Here is a 12,924-nt window from a genome sequence, read left to right as displayed (position 1 = left end):
AAAAGTATGTGCTGCTTCCTTGCTTGAAACTCAGCATTTAAAAAGGATAGCACACAGACAAACAACCAGGTTGGCAAATATTTCACATGCTTGATGGGCCTAATAGCCTCCCCAAGTGTTCAAGTTCCTTGTTGGGGATCTCGTTTTCATTTCATAGTGCAGTTTTAAAAATAAATAAATCAAAACTTGAGAAGAGGTGCGACTTTTAGAATAAAACAACAAATAAAACTGCATTTTCAACATCGTCTCACCACGTTGTTCCAATCTGCTGTTTGAAGCTACTTAAAGTACATTAAATGGTGGTCGCACTCAGAAAACATGTTTGTAAAGCCATGGTAAATGTCCTGCACATTGATCAAAATCAGGAGCTAGATTGCAGACAAAAGCTGATGATTTCTAAAAAAGCCATTTTGGGAAGGATTAATTCCACTTGCAGTTTATCTTTATGAATTCAACATTTTTACAAGTTCAACCATCACAGTGGACGCACCTTCACTTCCTTTGGTCACTTCTTCCTGTTTGGCAGCAACATGAGGTTTACGTGGTGGACAAGGAGGTGGAGGTGTTACAGAAGGCGATGGATGAGGAGCCGGAGGCATCGGTGGCGAACGAGCCGCGAGACTGCATTGTTCTACTGGTACGGCAATTGGGGAGCTTGGCTGTGGCAGTGAACTGGGTGATGAGGGACTGGTGGCAGGAGGTCCATCAGGTGGGTTCGGTTCTACAACTGCACCAGTCCACACAGGTGGAGGGATGTTGGTCTCGGTGATGGGCTTGCCCTGCTGAATCGCTTTTTGCATTGTCTTCAGCGTCTAATGGTGAAAATGAAATAAAGAGCACAATTGGCATTATAATCACCTAAAGGCCCGGTCACACCTTGAAGTTTTAGCCAGCGGTGGCAACGTATCAAAATGTATGTAAAACGCTGGCTTACGTTGAACTTTTGATGTTTTTTTTTAAAGATTCGGACGTATTCATAGCGACTTGGTCTTATGTATAACGCATTGGTAACGGACACAGAACGTTTCGTTGTGTTATAGATAACTTATACCAACGAATGCTGAACCTGTTGTTGGTGTACACAACCGATGCCCAACGATAGTCTAACTTAGGCATAGCGCGTTGCACGCATCGCCGACGATGTCGTGACGTAGCCTATTAAAAGGCTGATGCACAACGATTCGAATCATAACTGCCGTAGAAATGGAAGTGTCAACATCGCGGTCACACCTTGGTGATCTTGCCAGCGTATGCCGACCTAAGAAAAATGTGTCTAAAACGTTGGGGCACGTCAAATACGGTATGAGTAAGTTTGGTATACGTGAGTAGAACGCTAAAGTACGCTATCATACGTCGTAGTAAGTAGAGTACGTCAAGAAATTTTAAACATGTTCAAAATTTTACGATGTACTCGGCGTATGACACACGTTCCGCATGCGATGGGGATAAGTTTTACACACGATATGTGGACGCTTACACACGTCCACAAAGGCTACTTATAAGCTACTCATAAGTCGAAACACATCGCGGTAATGTCTTTTTTACGCGAAACTTATTTCTAACTTATGTTTGACGTGCTTTGAACCAATTATTTACGTAGTCCCAACACACATCGACGTATGTAGGTCAGGTATGGGAGCATGTGCCAGAACAGCACGTCGCTGCGTCCACTTTCCGCCGGTACTCCAGGGGCCTCCGTCTGGCCATCCCCCAGGCAGATGCCAGGCCCATCCCCATCTCCTTGAGATGATGGTCAACCTGTTGCAACCATGAGGCACGTGGTCGACCCACTGGCCTCCTCCACTCATGAGACTCCCTCGCTGAGAGAATCTGGTGAGCAGGATCAGAGTCAGGAAAACGAGCCACATGTCCATACAGCCGCAACTGACGCTCACGGACTATGCAGGTAACAAATCTCATCCGAGTCTCTCTCAGCAACCGCTCGTTGGACACAAAATCCGACCAGCGATAGCCAAGGATTCTCCGAAGAGACCTGGTACCAAAGGAATTAAGTCTCCGTCTCAGATCCTTGGTCAGAGTCCAAGTCTCGCACACATAGAGCAAGACTGGAAGTACCAAGGACCTGAAGATTCGGACTTTCGTCCTCCCGCACAGGTACCGGCAGCGCCACACCCCATGATCCAGTGAATCCATGACTCCCCAGGCCCGACCCAGACGTCTATTGACCTCTGACTCACAGCCAGCAGAGACATGAATATCACTGCCAAGGTAAGTGAATCGCTCCACGACCTCAACATCCTCACCACAAACAGACACAGACAGGACAGCAGCATCCAAGATGTCACCGAAAGCCTGGATCTTAGTTTTGACCCAAGAAACCCGTAATCCCAACGGCTCCGACTCCTCATTCAGCACCTCGAGGGCCCCCAAGAGGATGTCTAAAGTCTCCGCAAAGATGACTGCATCATCTGCAAAGTCAAGGTCCGAGATCTTGACATTCCCAGATGACGCACCGCAACTTGATCTCTCCGACATCCTCCCTAGAATCCAGTCCATACAAGTGCTGAAAAGTGTGGGGGCAAGTACACATCCCTGAAGAACTCCAGTAACAACTGGAAATAAGTCAGAGATGGTACCACCACACTTCACAGCACTCTCAGTACCAGAGTAGAGTTCAGACATCAGATCGATCAGTTTTGGTGGCACCCCACGAAGACCAAGAATCCTCCAGAGGACATCCCGATTCACTGAATCAAACGCTTTACAGAGATCAACATAGGCTGCAAGCAGCCCCTGCTGAAACTCTCGTCTACGTTCGGTGAGGACACGAAGTGCAAGGATACGGTAAATCATTGACCTCTTTGGTGTAAAGCCTGACTGCTCTGGACGCTGGTGCTCAATCAGATGGTGGCGAACCCTATCGAGAATTATCCGAGCAAAGACCTTGCCCGGCACTGAGAGCAGCGTCACCCCTCGGTAGTTGTTGCAGTCTTGGCGATCACCCTTCCCTTTCCAGAGAGGGACAACAAGGCCCCTCTTCCAGTCAGTTGGGATGATGCCTGTGTTTCAGGCAGAGCACAAAACTGCATGCAACGACACGAGTGCAGCATTTCCACCAGCCTTGAGAAGTTCGGCATGGATGCCACAAATCCCTGGAGCTTTGCCCCGTTTCAATTGGTTCACCGCAGCCCGTGTTTCCACAAGCGTAGGTGGACCACAGTTGATTCGAGGGTCAGCAACAGGGATTGTAACACCCTTGACGTCCAACTCGACAGTTGGGGGATCAGCCTGGTACAACCGCTCAAAGTAACCGGCCCAGCGGGCCTTCACTTCAGACTCCTCTGTCAAGAGCCTACCACTTTCTGCTCGAACTGTAGTGCTCCGAGGGATGGGCTTGGATGAACGTAATGTGCGAATTCCCCTGTAAGCAGGACGAGAATCACCTGTCCACAGGTGATGCTCTACCCCCTCACGGATTCCTCGCACATATGCCTCCTTGTCCACCCTCAGTGCACGTACAGTTTTACGCCTCAGCTCCCTGAACAGCTCAGCTCTGCCATTCAGCCTGGCCCTGCGACTCTGGTCAATGGTATCCAGTGTCCCTTGAAAGACAAAATTCTTCTTTGCCCTGCGGTGAGCTCCAAGGCATCCACCGGCAACATCAAGGACAGTGGTCTTGAAGGCGCTCCACAACTCTTCAGGACCCCCCAAAGCACCCAGACCCCCCAAGTGTCCACTCAGCCTGTTCGCAAACTCCTCAGCTACTCTCTCATCCCTGAGCTTGGCAACATCCAGTCTCAGCTGGGATGGTACCATTCTCCAGGATTTAAGGTGCAGCTTTAGAGTTGCTACAACAAGCCTGTGGTCAGTATTGAGGAACTGAGCACTCCGGTAGACCCTGCAGTTCTGGATCATCCTCCAACGACCGTCAATGAGGACATGGTCAATCTCCTTTGCCACACCGCCAGCGTTGGAATACCAAGTCCAGCGATGAGCTTGTGGGTGCTGAAACCATGAACCAGCCACCCTAAGTCCATGACTTCTTGCAAAGTCAAGGAACTTAGTGCTATTCTGGTTCATAGTTCCTGACCCATGGGGACCAACACACACCTCATAACCGTCCCTATCAGTTCCAGTCGATGCATTGAAATCCCCCAAGACTAGAAGTGTATCTCGTCTGGGGCACTGATCAACCACAGACTCGAGTGTGGCGTAGAATACATCCTTCACGGTGAGATCACTCGCCTCAGTCGGAGCATAAACAGAGACCAGGGAAATGACACCTAAGGAGTGACGAATCCTTAATCTCATAATACGCTCGTTGACCGGTGTTACCTCAATTATCATTGGGGTCAGCTTATTGGACACAGCTACAGCAACTCCTTGGGTATGGTAACCATCAGAGCGACCAGACCAATAGTAGGTGTAACCACCCACCATTATCTCGCCGCAATCTGGTCTCCAAACCTCAGAGAGAGCTGCAATCCCGATGTCCAAACGCTTGAGCTCAGATGATAACAGAGACAGGTGATCATCCTCTCTGAGGGATAGGACATTCCAGGCACCCACCCGAAGGGACCGCCTCAGGTTAACCCAAGGAGACCGCCGTCTGGTGCACGACACCTCAGCACCACTCCGACACACTCTCCCGCAATCTGACCCAGGGATGTTACCCCGTGGTTTCCCCCCTATCAAAGATTGGGGGTCCCGAAGGCTTTGCCCCAATCCCGTCATCCGGTGAGCTGCCCTGCGAAGGGAAGCTGCACGGGAGGTACTCCCTGCGAAGGGAAGCTGCACGGGAGGTACTCCCACGGAGTGGGTTTTCAGATTTTTTTGCGTTTTGCGGAATGAAGGGTTTTACGGTGGCCGGAGTGCAAATCCTGCCACCAACCTCCTAATAAGAAGTGACCCAACTGCAGGAGGACGTCCGCAGACACAGTTGGGCACTAGATATGGATGGCCGTTGGCTCACAAGGAGCTCCTCCGCCCTTTGAGCTAGATTGCATATGTAGACGTATGTAGACGTATTCCAATGACGTATTCCAATGACGTCTTCCGGTCGACAAAAAAAAAAAAATTTACGTGTTTCTAGCTTACAACTGCCATATAAAGACGTGTTCCCAGCGGTTTTGGGAATTGGTATACAAAAATGCTGCTCATAAAAGGGGAAACCAACAGTGTTTTCGAGTCCTTTTTGAGTCGATGTCCATGTCAGCAGTAACAGTATCAGTATCAGTATTAGTAGTAGTTTGTTCATGTTGGCAGTAGTAGGTGAGTGTGAGGGGGAGGGTGTGGGTTATGATGGATCGTCCTTGCGTTTAACGATTTAACGATTTAAATGATAAACTCAACGATTTAAATGGCTGCATCTCCACTATTGAAAGGAGACGCTTGCACTCAACAATTGGATTTTTTTTTACACTCAACGACTTTTAAACGGTACCACTCAGCTATTTTCATTGTTTACAATGAACGATTTAAATTGTGTCACTCGCCTTTGTTTTTTGACGCTGGGGTTTTGAAATTTGAAGCGTTTCTTCTGAACGTGTTAAAACGCTCAAACTCGACTATTTTAAATAGACGCTGCCGATGGACAATTGGAATCATAGCCAAGCTAGACATTGAAGTGTGAACATCCTCGTCATGCCGAAGAAAAGTTTGAAGAATGCTGCAAATAAGTGTCCTGGCCGTGGCCATGGACGCTGACGCAAGGACGATCCATTATACCGACGTCTTTCAGCCTATGAGTAACTTAAAAGTAACGTCTGTCGATGTGTGGCAACGATCGCGTAACGTGCCAACAACATGTTAATCATAGGTTAGAAATAAGTTTCGGGTACGCTAAACATTACCTCGGCGTGTCTCAACTTATGATTAACTTACAAGTAGCATGTGTTGACGTCTGTCAATGATCGCAGACCGTGCATACAACTTGTGGCCAGCGTAGCGGAACGTGTGAGTCATACGCCGGCATACGTCGTGAAATTTCAAGCATGAAAAAATTTGAGGACAACCAAAAAGTACAACGTTTAAAGCCAACGTACAACGACGTATGGCAGTGTTTTTCAGCGTGCTCTCAATGTTATCAAAACTTAACCATAACGTATTCAACGTGTGCCAGCGTTTTAGAAAAAAAATTCAAAAATCGGCATACGTTGGCTAAAACGTCAAGGTGTGACCGGGCCTTAAGTGAGAGTAAACAGTCGGGAGTGAGAGTAAGATTACAAGAAAGTGATATGTACCTTAAGGCCTCTCTCATAGCGTCTCTTCTTGGAGGTCGCTCCAGCTTCTTGTGCTTTGACCACAACATTTTCATACATCGTCACCCTTTCATCGATGACAGACAGAAGGCTGCCACTTTCCCGCATCTCACTAGATTCCTTAAATGGGAAAAAAGTTGACAAGTATGAGCACCTCTGCTTCAAACTCTTGCAACATACACACTTCAACTCTACAAAATGTTTGTTTTGATCCACCAGCATCCTTCCATATGATCCCCATGGCCGTGATCCCCAACATTTTCCATAACCCTGATACGATGGTGGTTTGAAGGTGGAGTAAAACCTGAAAGAACCAAAGCAATTTGATATTTGTTCGGGTTTTAACTTTATTTTCCCTTTAAATAAATGATATCATTCTCTACAAACTTATATTTCTTACCTTTGTGGGTCCACTGTGAAATACACACAGCATATACACGCATTTGTCAACCAACCAAAGATTCTCGAAAGCAAGACATGGCCACCTCTGCAGAAATCATTGGAAAGTTCACTCAGCTGCACTTGATGCTTCATGGCAGATTTTGCATGAGGGAATATGAAGGGGAAAAATTTGGTAACTGTCAATGTAGCTCAAATTATAATTTATCGGAGTTTCCTTTTAACCTTGTTCAAAGTTTTCATAAAACAAAGCTAACCTTTTTGTTCTTTTTACAATAACTTGTCATTTTATTTCCGTGCCTCAATCTACAGGGTGGCCATAAAGTCTGGAAACATAGATAATATTATGTCATTCTGTTACAGTTTGAAGATGTCCTTGACAAAAGACGAATGCGTTGAGGTAATACTGCTGAGTGGACATGAGGGCTGGTCATATCGACGGATAGCAGAGCACTTCAACGCACGTCATCCCGGAAGAGCTGCCGTCTCCCATAGCACAGTGGTTAGGATCTTTTGAACATTTCTCAGTTAGTTATTTTGTTATTACTTGTGCCAGACAGGGTCCTTCCCTTGTGTCCAATGGGTTACAAAGGGAATATGCATTGTGAGGGATTAGTTAGGATTTTTTTTCCACATTCTTCCCCATCATCTTCTCTGTACATGATCTTCTCCTCACATGACCAAGCACTCACTGCTAGCAGCCGAATTTGCATATGTGTGCCAAAACCCTGTTTGAATCTGCATGCCCCAACCAAACTGCAATTTCAACCACAACAGCGTTCTTCACCACAATTCTTCCACATGCCAGCGATAACCACCCTGCTTGCTTCAGATATACACCAGACTTTATTTCCATTCAGCACCACCATTAAAGTTCGCCTTTCCAGCCTTCTTCCACAGTCCAAATCACGATTACCCAATGATGACGCCTCGACTCCACAATCACACCAGCCTCATTCATCTCACCATGACCACCTTCCTGCACCTCAGGACCATCATCTCGTGTTTCCCACGAACACCTTTGGTTCACGCCTGTACCCAAGTCCAGCACTGTCCCAAACGGAGCCTTTACACAAAGGCACAAGTTTGTGCTTACCGCTCCTTCACGTTCCTCCATCAGTGGGGACCACTCTGCTATTCAGCAAGCCATCGCACCCTTCCCAGGCGTTCGAGCGACAGATGGAGACTTCTACACGTCCGCCCCATGTTGAGTCGGTAGTTTATGTGTATGGCACGGTTGAAGGACAAGTGAAAGCGATTCCAAATCAGCAACCTCGCGGGGAGGTTGACATCACCCCGGAGCGCGTCTGTACCAATGGGCAAGCCGCTGCTTGGATGAAAGAGGGCAGCGCGTGACCTGTGCCCCCCAGAACTACACCTACAAGAGGCGTGGATTCACCCTTGACTCACCCCCAAACTCCACTCTCCCGTGGCCATTAAATATTGACGCTGGTCGCAAAGAAAGAGCTCGTGTGGTGGTCGCTGCTGGAAGGAGCGGTTGCTAAAAGGTTAATTGGTGCTTTCTGTTGAAAGGAACGGAACGGAATACTAAAGAAATGAGCGGACTGAGCGCCATCAAGTTCGGGCGCAGCATTGGGCGAGAGGTGAAATCAACAACCACACACGACAGGCAGTTCTGATTCTTACACGTCCTCTCTTTTTCGGACTCGTCTACTGTGGAAGCACAAAGAACTATCAGCGAGGGAAAAGCCCGAACAACCGTTCATTTTAGAGCGACCACTGACTCTCACCCTGTCTTCCTCACTCTAAGCACCCAACACTGTACCCCACTCGCACTCAGACATCCCCTTTGCTCTTCATTACCCACCCCCCCCCAACCCTTATCTTCTCTGTACTTTGGACTAGCATGTGCCCACATGTATGTGCCAGGTTAGCCAGAGGTCGCCAACGCCTTAGCTTTTCTTATCTCTCTTGCTCTTCTACCCTTCCGCGGAGTGATTCTGATGGCATCTGTCATGTTAATCTAAGTAAGACTGTGCACGATAAATAGTTTGGGTTAGTTCTGCTCTTTGTTTCTTCATTGCATGAATCTTTGTCAGTATACATTTTTTTCCGCACCACACAAATACTGTATGTTCCTGCTGTACAAATACCCCGTGAATAAACCCCTCATCTTTGGTGTGCCTCATGCTTTTCCTCGTGCTTCCTTATAAAAAAAACCCATGCCAGTTGTTCAGTTCAACCTGCTCGGTGTCCTTTCCTCCATTGGTCCAGCACAGTCTGCATTATTGTTAGACGGGAAGTTTTATCCCCATGTGACTTGCTCTCGTTAGTCAACGTGCACTTACTGTATCGCTCAGTTGTAGTCTGAGTGTGCGCTGAAGGCACAAACATCAGTCAATCAGGCCAGTAACTGTGTCAGATGGGTAGCCCTGTTAGAGTTGACATAATTGACGGTCGTGGTTGCTTAGCAACCCGACGGGCCACGGAGTTATCTGCGGCACATCGGCCTATAGGGCCGGACGTTCGGGAGAAACTCCGAGTACTTTCTCTCACGGTAATCCCCAAACCCCGAGTCTGCCACAATGTGATGGGCATGTGTGAGTATTCAAAATATGTTTGTGCTTTAATGTTCAAATCAATCATTTAATGGTATGGAGTATAAATTGTCATTTACAAATTTAAATTTGTGATTTTTTTTAAGCATATGCATAAATATCAAGCTCAATAAAGTGAGAAACCTACAGCTAAAACTTTTGTGGTGTATTTAGTTACTGTGGCTCATCCTTTAACTGGCCTACTGCAAGTCCAGTAAAGTTATTGTCCTGCCTGTGATGCATGCAATAAAATAATGTACGTACTTAGCCTATACGTACAGTACATGTACTCGTGCACTTGACCACAAATTAAGGCTTCATGAACAGAAAGACAGAAAACCAAAATCTTGAGCCCTAAGTTGAAGTTGGGTGGGGGAGGAAGAGAAGCTACCTGTGTACCTGAGTGCATGGGCTTGGGGAGGCAGGCCGCTTTAATGAGGATGGAATTTCCAAGCCTCCTGGTTCCTCGAGCATACCATGCAGTTCAGCCTAGAAGAAACATCATATAGCACTCTGCTGTAATGATGATAAAAATGATGAAAATTAACAATTCACATAAACCACACTTTTGGTTCAATACACGAGTTCTGGGGGTCTATGTCAATGGCTCAAGACACAGACCGAGAGGATTTTTACATAACCAAACCAAATTAATCCATTGTTGGTTCATATGATGCTGCTGTGATCCCAGGCTAGAAATCACACACAGTGTGTTTGTTTGTCCACTATCGAATGAAATCCTTTTGATTTGTGTAAAAAATCTGCTCTCATAACAACATTATCTTACATGTAATACATGTATAGAAGCTCCTCAATGAGCCTCAAATCTTTTCAAAAAAAATTTAAACAGACAATCAACCTGCAGGCAGAGAATTAACTCGGCCAGGTGATTGAGACAATGGCCTTCTCCTAAAAAGATGGTGTCAGAATGGCATCGCATCTTAACGTGCAAACAGGTGGGAGAGGTGGCCGAACATCCTCTTGATTGATTGATACCTCCGCCAGGCTGAACAGTTCACGTTTTGTATCCTACTGATGGGCTGGATTGATCTGCATTCGGACCTCAACCAAAATCTAATCGGCTTGTTCTCTTGTCACCTCACCAACTCATCCACCAAGTTTTGTCATAATTCATCCACGTTTCGAGATATCGTGCTATGTATCATTTTTGGTCCCATCTCTCAATGGCAAAGAACCGCTTGAAAAAGATTCACGTATCCACATACGGATGTTCAACAAAATCAAATCAATTCGTCCTTGTCACACACCAAACCTGTCCACCAAGTTTCATCCGAATCCTTCCGTAACTTTTTGAGATGTCCAAAGTCTGTGAACACATTGATTGTGCAGAAACAAAGCAACATTGTGGTCGGCTTACCATGAGTTCTGCATCATTCTCCAAATCTTCACAATTGACATCTTCACCATCAAAGTCATCTTTCATGCAGTTATCCGCCATACGTGAGATTTTCTCTATTTCTAGCAGCACTGTCTCACACACACACAACAACAGAGCATATTTAACAATGCAGAGCTTCACCAGGTATTTGTCTCGGTGACACGTTTTCACACAATATGCCACTCAGTGTGACCCCCCGTTTAAATGAAAAGCACATTTATAGGGTATAGCTTCGCATATGTATTGTCAATGCAAAATTTATAACTGCAGTATTTCATTGCTGCCATAGTTGCGCACGTGTGACCGACTTTGTTAAAGGCCTTAGAATGAATAATATTGATTACAGTAGATGGAGGTGAAGACAAACACCCTTCGGAATAGGAATCCCAAACTCGAACAATATTCAACTTCAAGATCTAAAATCAAGTTACACTAAAATATGCAATTTGGTGTCTGTCTGACCATGATACATTCGGTCGTTACTCATCCAGTCTCAACCAAAATTGCCAAGGGGACCAAGGGTCACACGACGGCGTTTGTAGCGACTTAACTTGCCGCCCAACCCAAGGAGCATTTTTGCATTGGAAAAACTCAGCGTGGGATTTCGTGGGGTACATCCATCCATTGGAACCATACTCTGTGCAGAGCATTAGTGGTGCCGAAGCAGTCTCTTTGGCTATTGGGTACAATCCTGGAGGGGTCGCCACTCTGACACAGGATACCAGCAAGCTGGCATTCATTTTGCCGACCTCGGAAGGATGACAGGCAGAGTCAACCCCACCTGGTATTAATTCAACAGCGAAAGGGGAATTGAACTCAGGATCCTCGGACCCCAAGCCCACCTCCCTAACCATTAAGGTGGAGTACAGTACGAACTGGAAGTTATTATAACCACAAACTATTCTGTCAATTGTTTGCAACGTATGATTACCTTTTTAAACAATCACGACCGTTCGTTTTTAAACAGTTGGATTAGGAGCAAACCATGGGTATGTTCCATTACCAATAAGCTCGCGATCGCTTACCAAGCTAGCTGTTGCTTATCAACCATTTCAATGGAGTGCTTGCTTGAGTGCTTAAGTCACTTGGTGAATGCTCTACAAGCTGATTGGTAATGGAACATACCGCGATGTCTTCGAGGCATTCGATGCTAATTGTGTTCCCCACAGATTAACGGATCCGACCGGCCTCAACTTGCTCGGCCTCCAGGTAAGGTGCTCAAATGAGTCTTTCTGCATGAATTATGCATCCCATTCCCCCATGTGACTTTTCTCATCATACGATTTTGTGGACTGTACATCGATTGTTTATAACAAATAATGGAGCCTCATAGATCATTTCTAACAGCTGTGGCTTCAAGTGTGATGTACGATATTGCTCCTGACACCCTTGTGGCACAATTGTGACCTTTATTCGATGCATAACCGCATTTGTAACATATTCGCCTCTAAGCTGTCCAGCCTGGGTTAGAATCTCGACCAAGCTAATAAATTGTCATCCCGGCATTTTACAGGCGGGGTGATTCATCAATGTGTGCCGTCCCTGAGATGGACGTAAAACTGGGCGTCCCATCTGCCGGCATAAGTTGGTGGACATTAAAGATCCCATGGTGTCTTTCGCAAAGAGTAGGTGAGCTTTCGCCAGCACCCTGAACAAATACCAAATTCCTGCTCTAACCTTAGTCGAACGTGAAACCTGGCCAGCTGGTTCATTAAAAACTTTGGCCAAGCTTCCCACAGCCAACCAGACAACAACGTGGGAATAATTGTGACCAACAAAGCAGAATATTAACCCACTGCCATCCACATGATCCACACGACCAATTGACTCCACCAACACCCCCTCCTCTCCCCACCTTCCCATCCCCTAGTGGTTAAAACAGACATTAAAATGTTATGGTTAAATGAGAACTTTATTGAACGATGCCCAACGTCTCCCGGGTCGACCAGTCAAACCCACAGGCCTTGCAGTGCACCTCATACTATGCGCAAGACTAGCCAATTTTAAATGTGACCAAAGCTGCCAGGGAGCGCTAATCGAGGTCGTGGTCTGAGGTGTGTTACAGGGCCTCAGAAAAATGCTGCGAATGTTATCTTGAAACACAATTAGCTGTGGCTGCAGATGTTGCACAGAATTTGTGCATTCTTCACTTGTGAGTAGATTCGCCAACTTTGTTCAAATTTCATTGTTGAAAAAAAATACATTACAAAGAGCTGTCACTGGGATATTTTTCTTTAAGGCTCACTTGGCTGTGCCTGGATGGGTTTGACGGTAGAGGAGTAGCAGCTGAAACCCAAATCCTATCTAGGATCCTCCTGATGACTCCATCTTTACTTTTTGCTGATTC

At 46.3% G+C, this 12,924-nt stretch overlaps 1 protein-coding gene across 6 annotated transcripts in view; it reads right to left on the bottom strand.

The window, feature by feature from the left end:
* LOC147032606 (coiled-coil and C2 domain-containing protein 1A-like) overlaps positions 1 to 12,924 on the bottom strand; it is a 109,637-nt gene that overhangs the window by 73,551 nt on the left and 23,162 nt on the right. For all 6 annotated transcript variants that reach the window (XM_085870355.1, XM_085870360.1, XM_085870357.1 and 3 more), the window contains 4 exons: positions 10,557 to 10,666; positions 9,578 to 9,667; positions 6,204 to 6,341; positions 491 to 812 (listed from right to left, as the gene is read on the bottom strand). In XM_085870355.1, coding sequence (XP_085726481.1) covers positions 491 to 812; positions 6,204 to 6,341; positions 9,578 to 9,667; positions 10,557 to 10,666 — 660 coding nt within the window. The remainder of the gene's footprint in view (positions 1 to 490; positions 813 to 6,203; positions 6,342 to 9,577; positions 9,668 to 10,556; positions 10,667 to 12,924) is intronic.

This window comes from Eptatretus burgeri, chromosome 2 (genome assembly GCF_056783735.1).
Source record: "Eptatretus burgeri isolate ZD-2024b chromosome 2, Ebu_testis_v1, whole genome shotgun sequence".
Taxonomy (NCBI): domain Eukaryota; kingdom Metazoa; phylum Chordata; class Myxini; order Myxiniformes; family Myxinidae; genus Eptatretus; species Eptatretus burgeri.
Note: the sequence above shows the minus strand (reverse complement) of the source record. Positions and strands in the feature narration are given on the sequence as shown.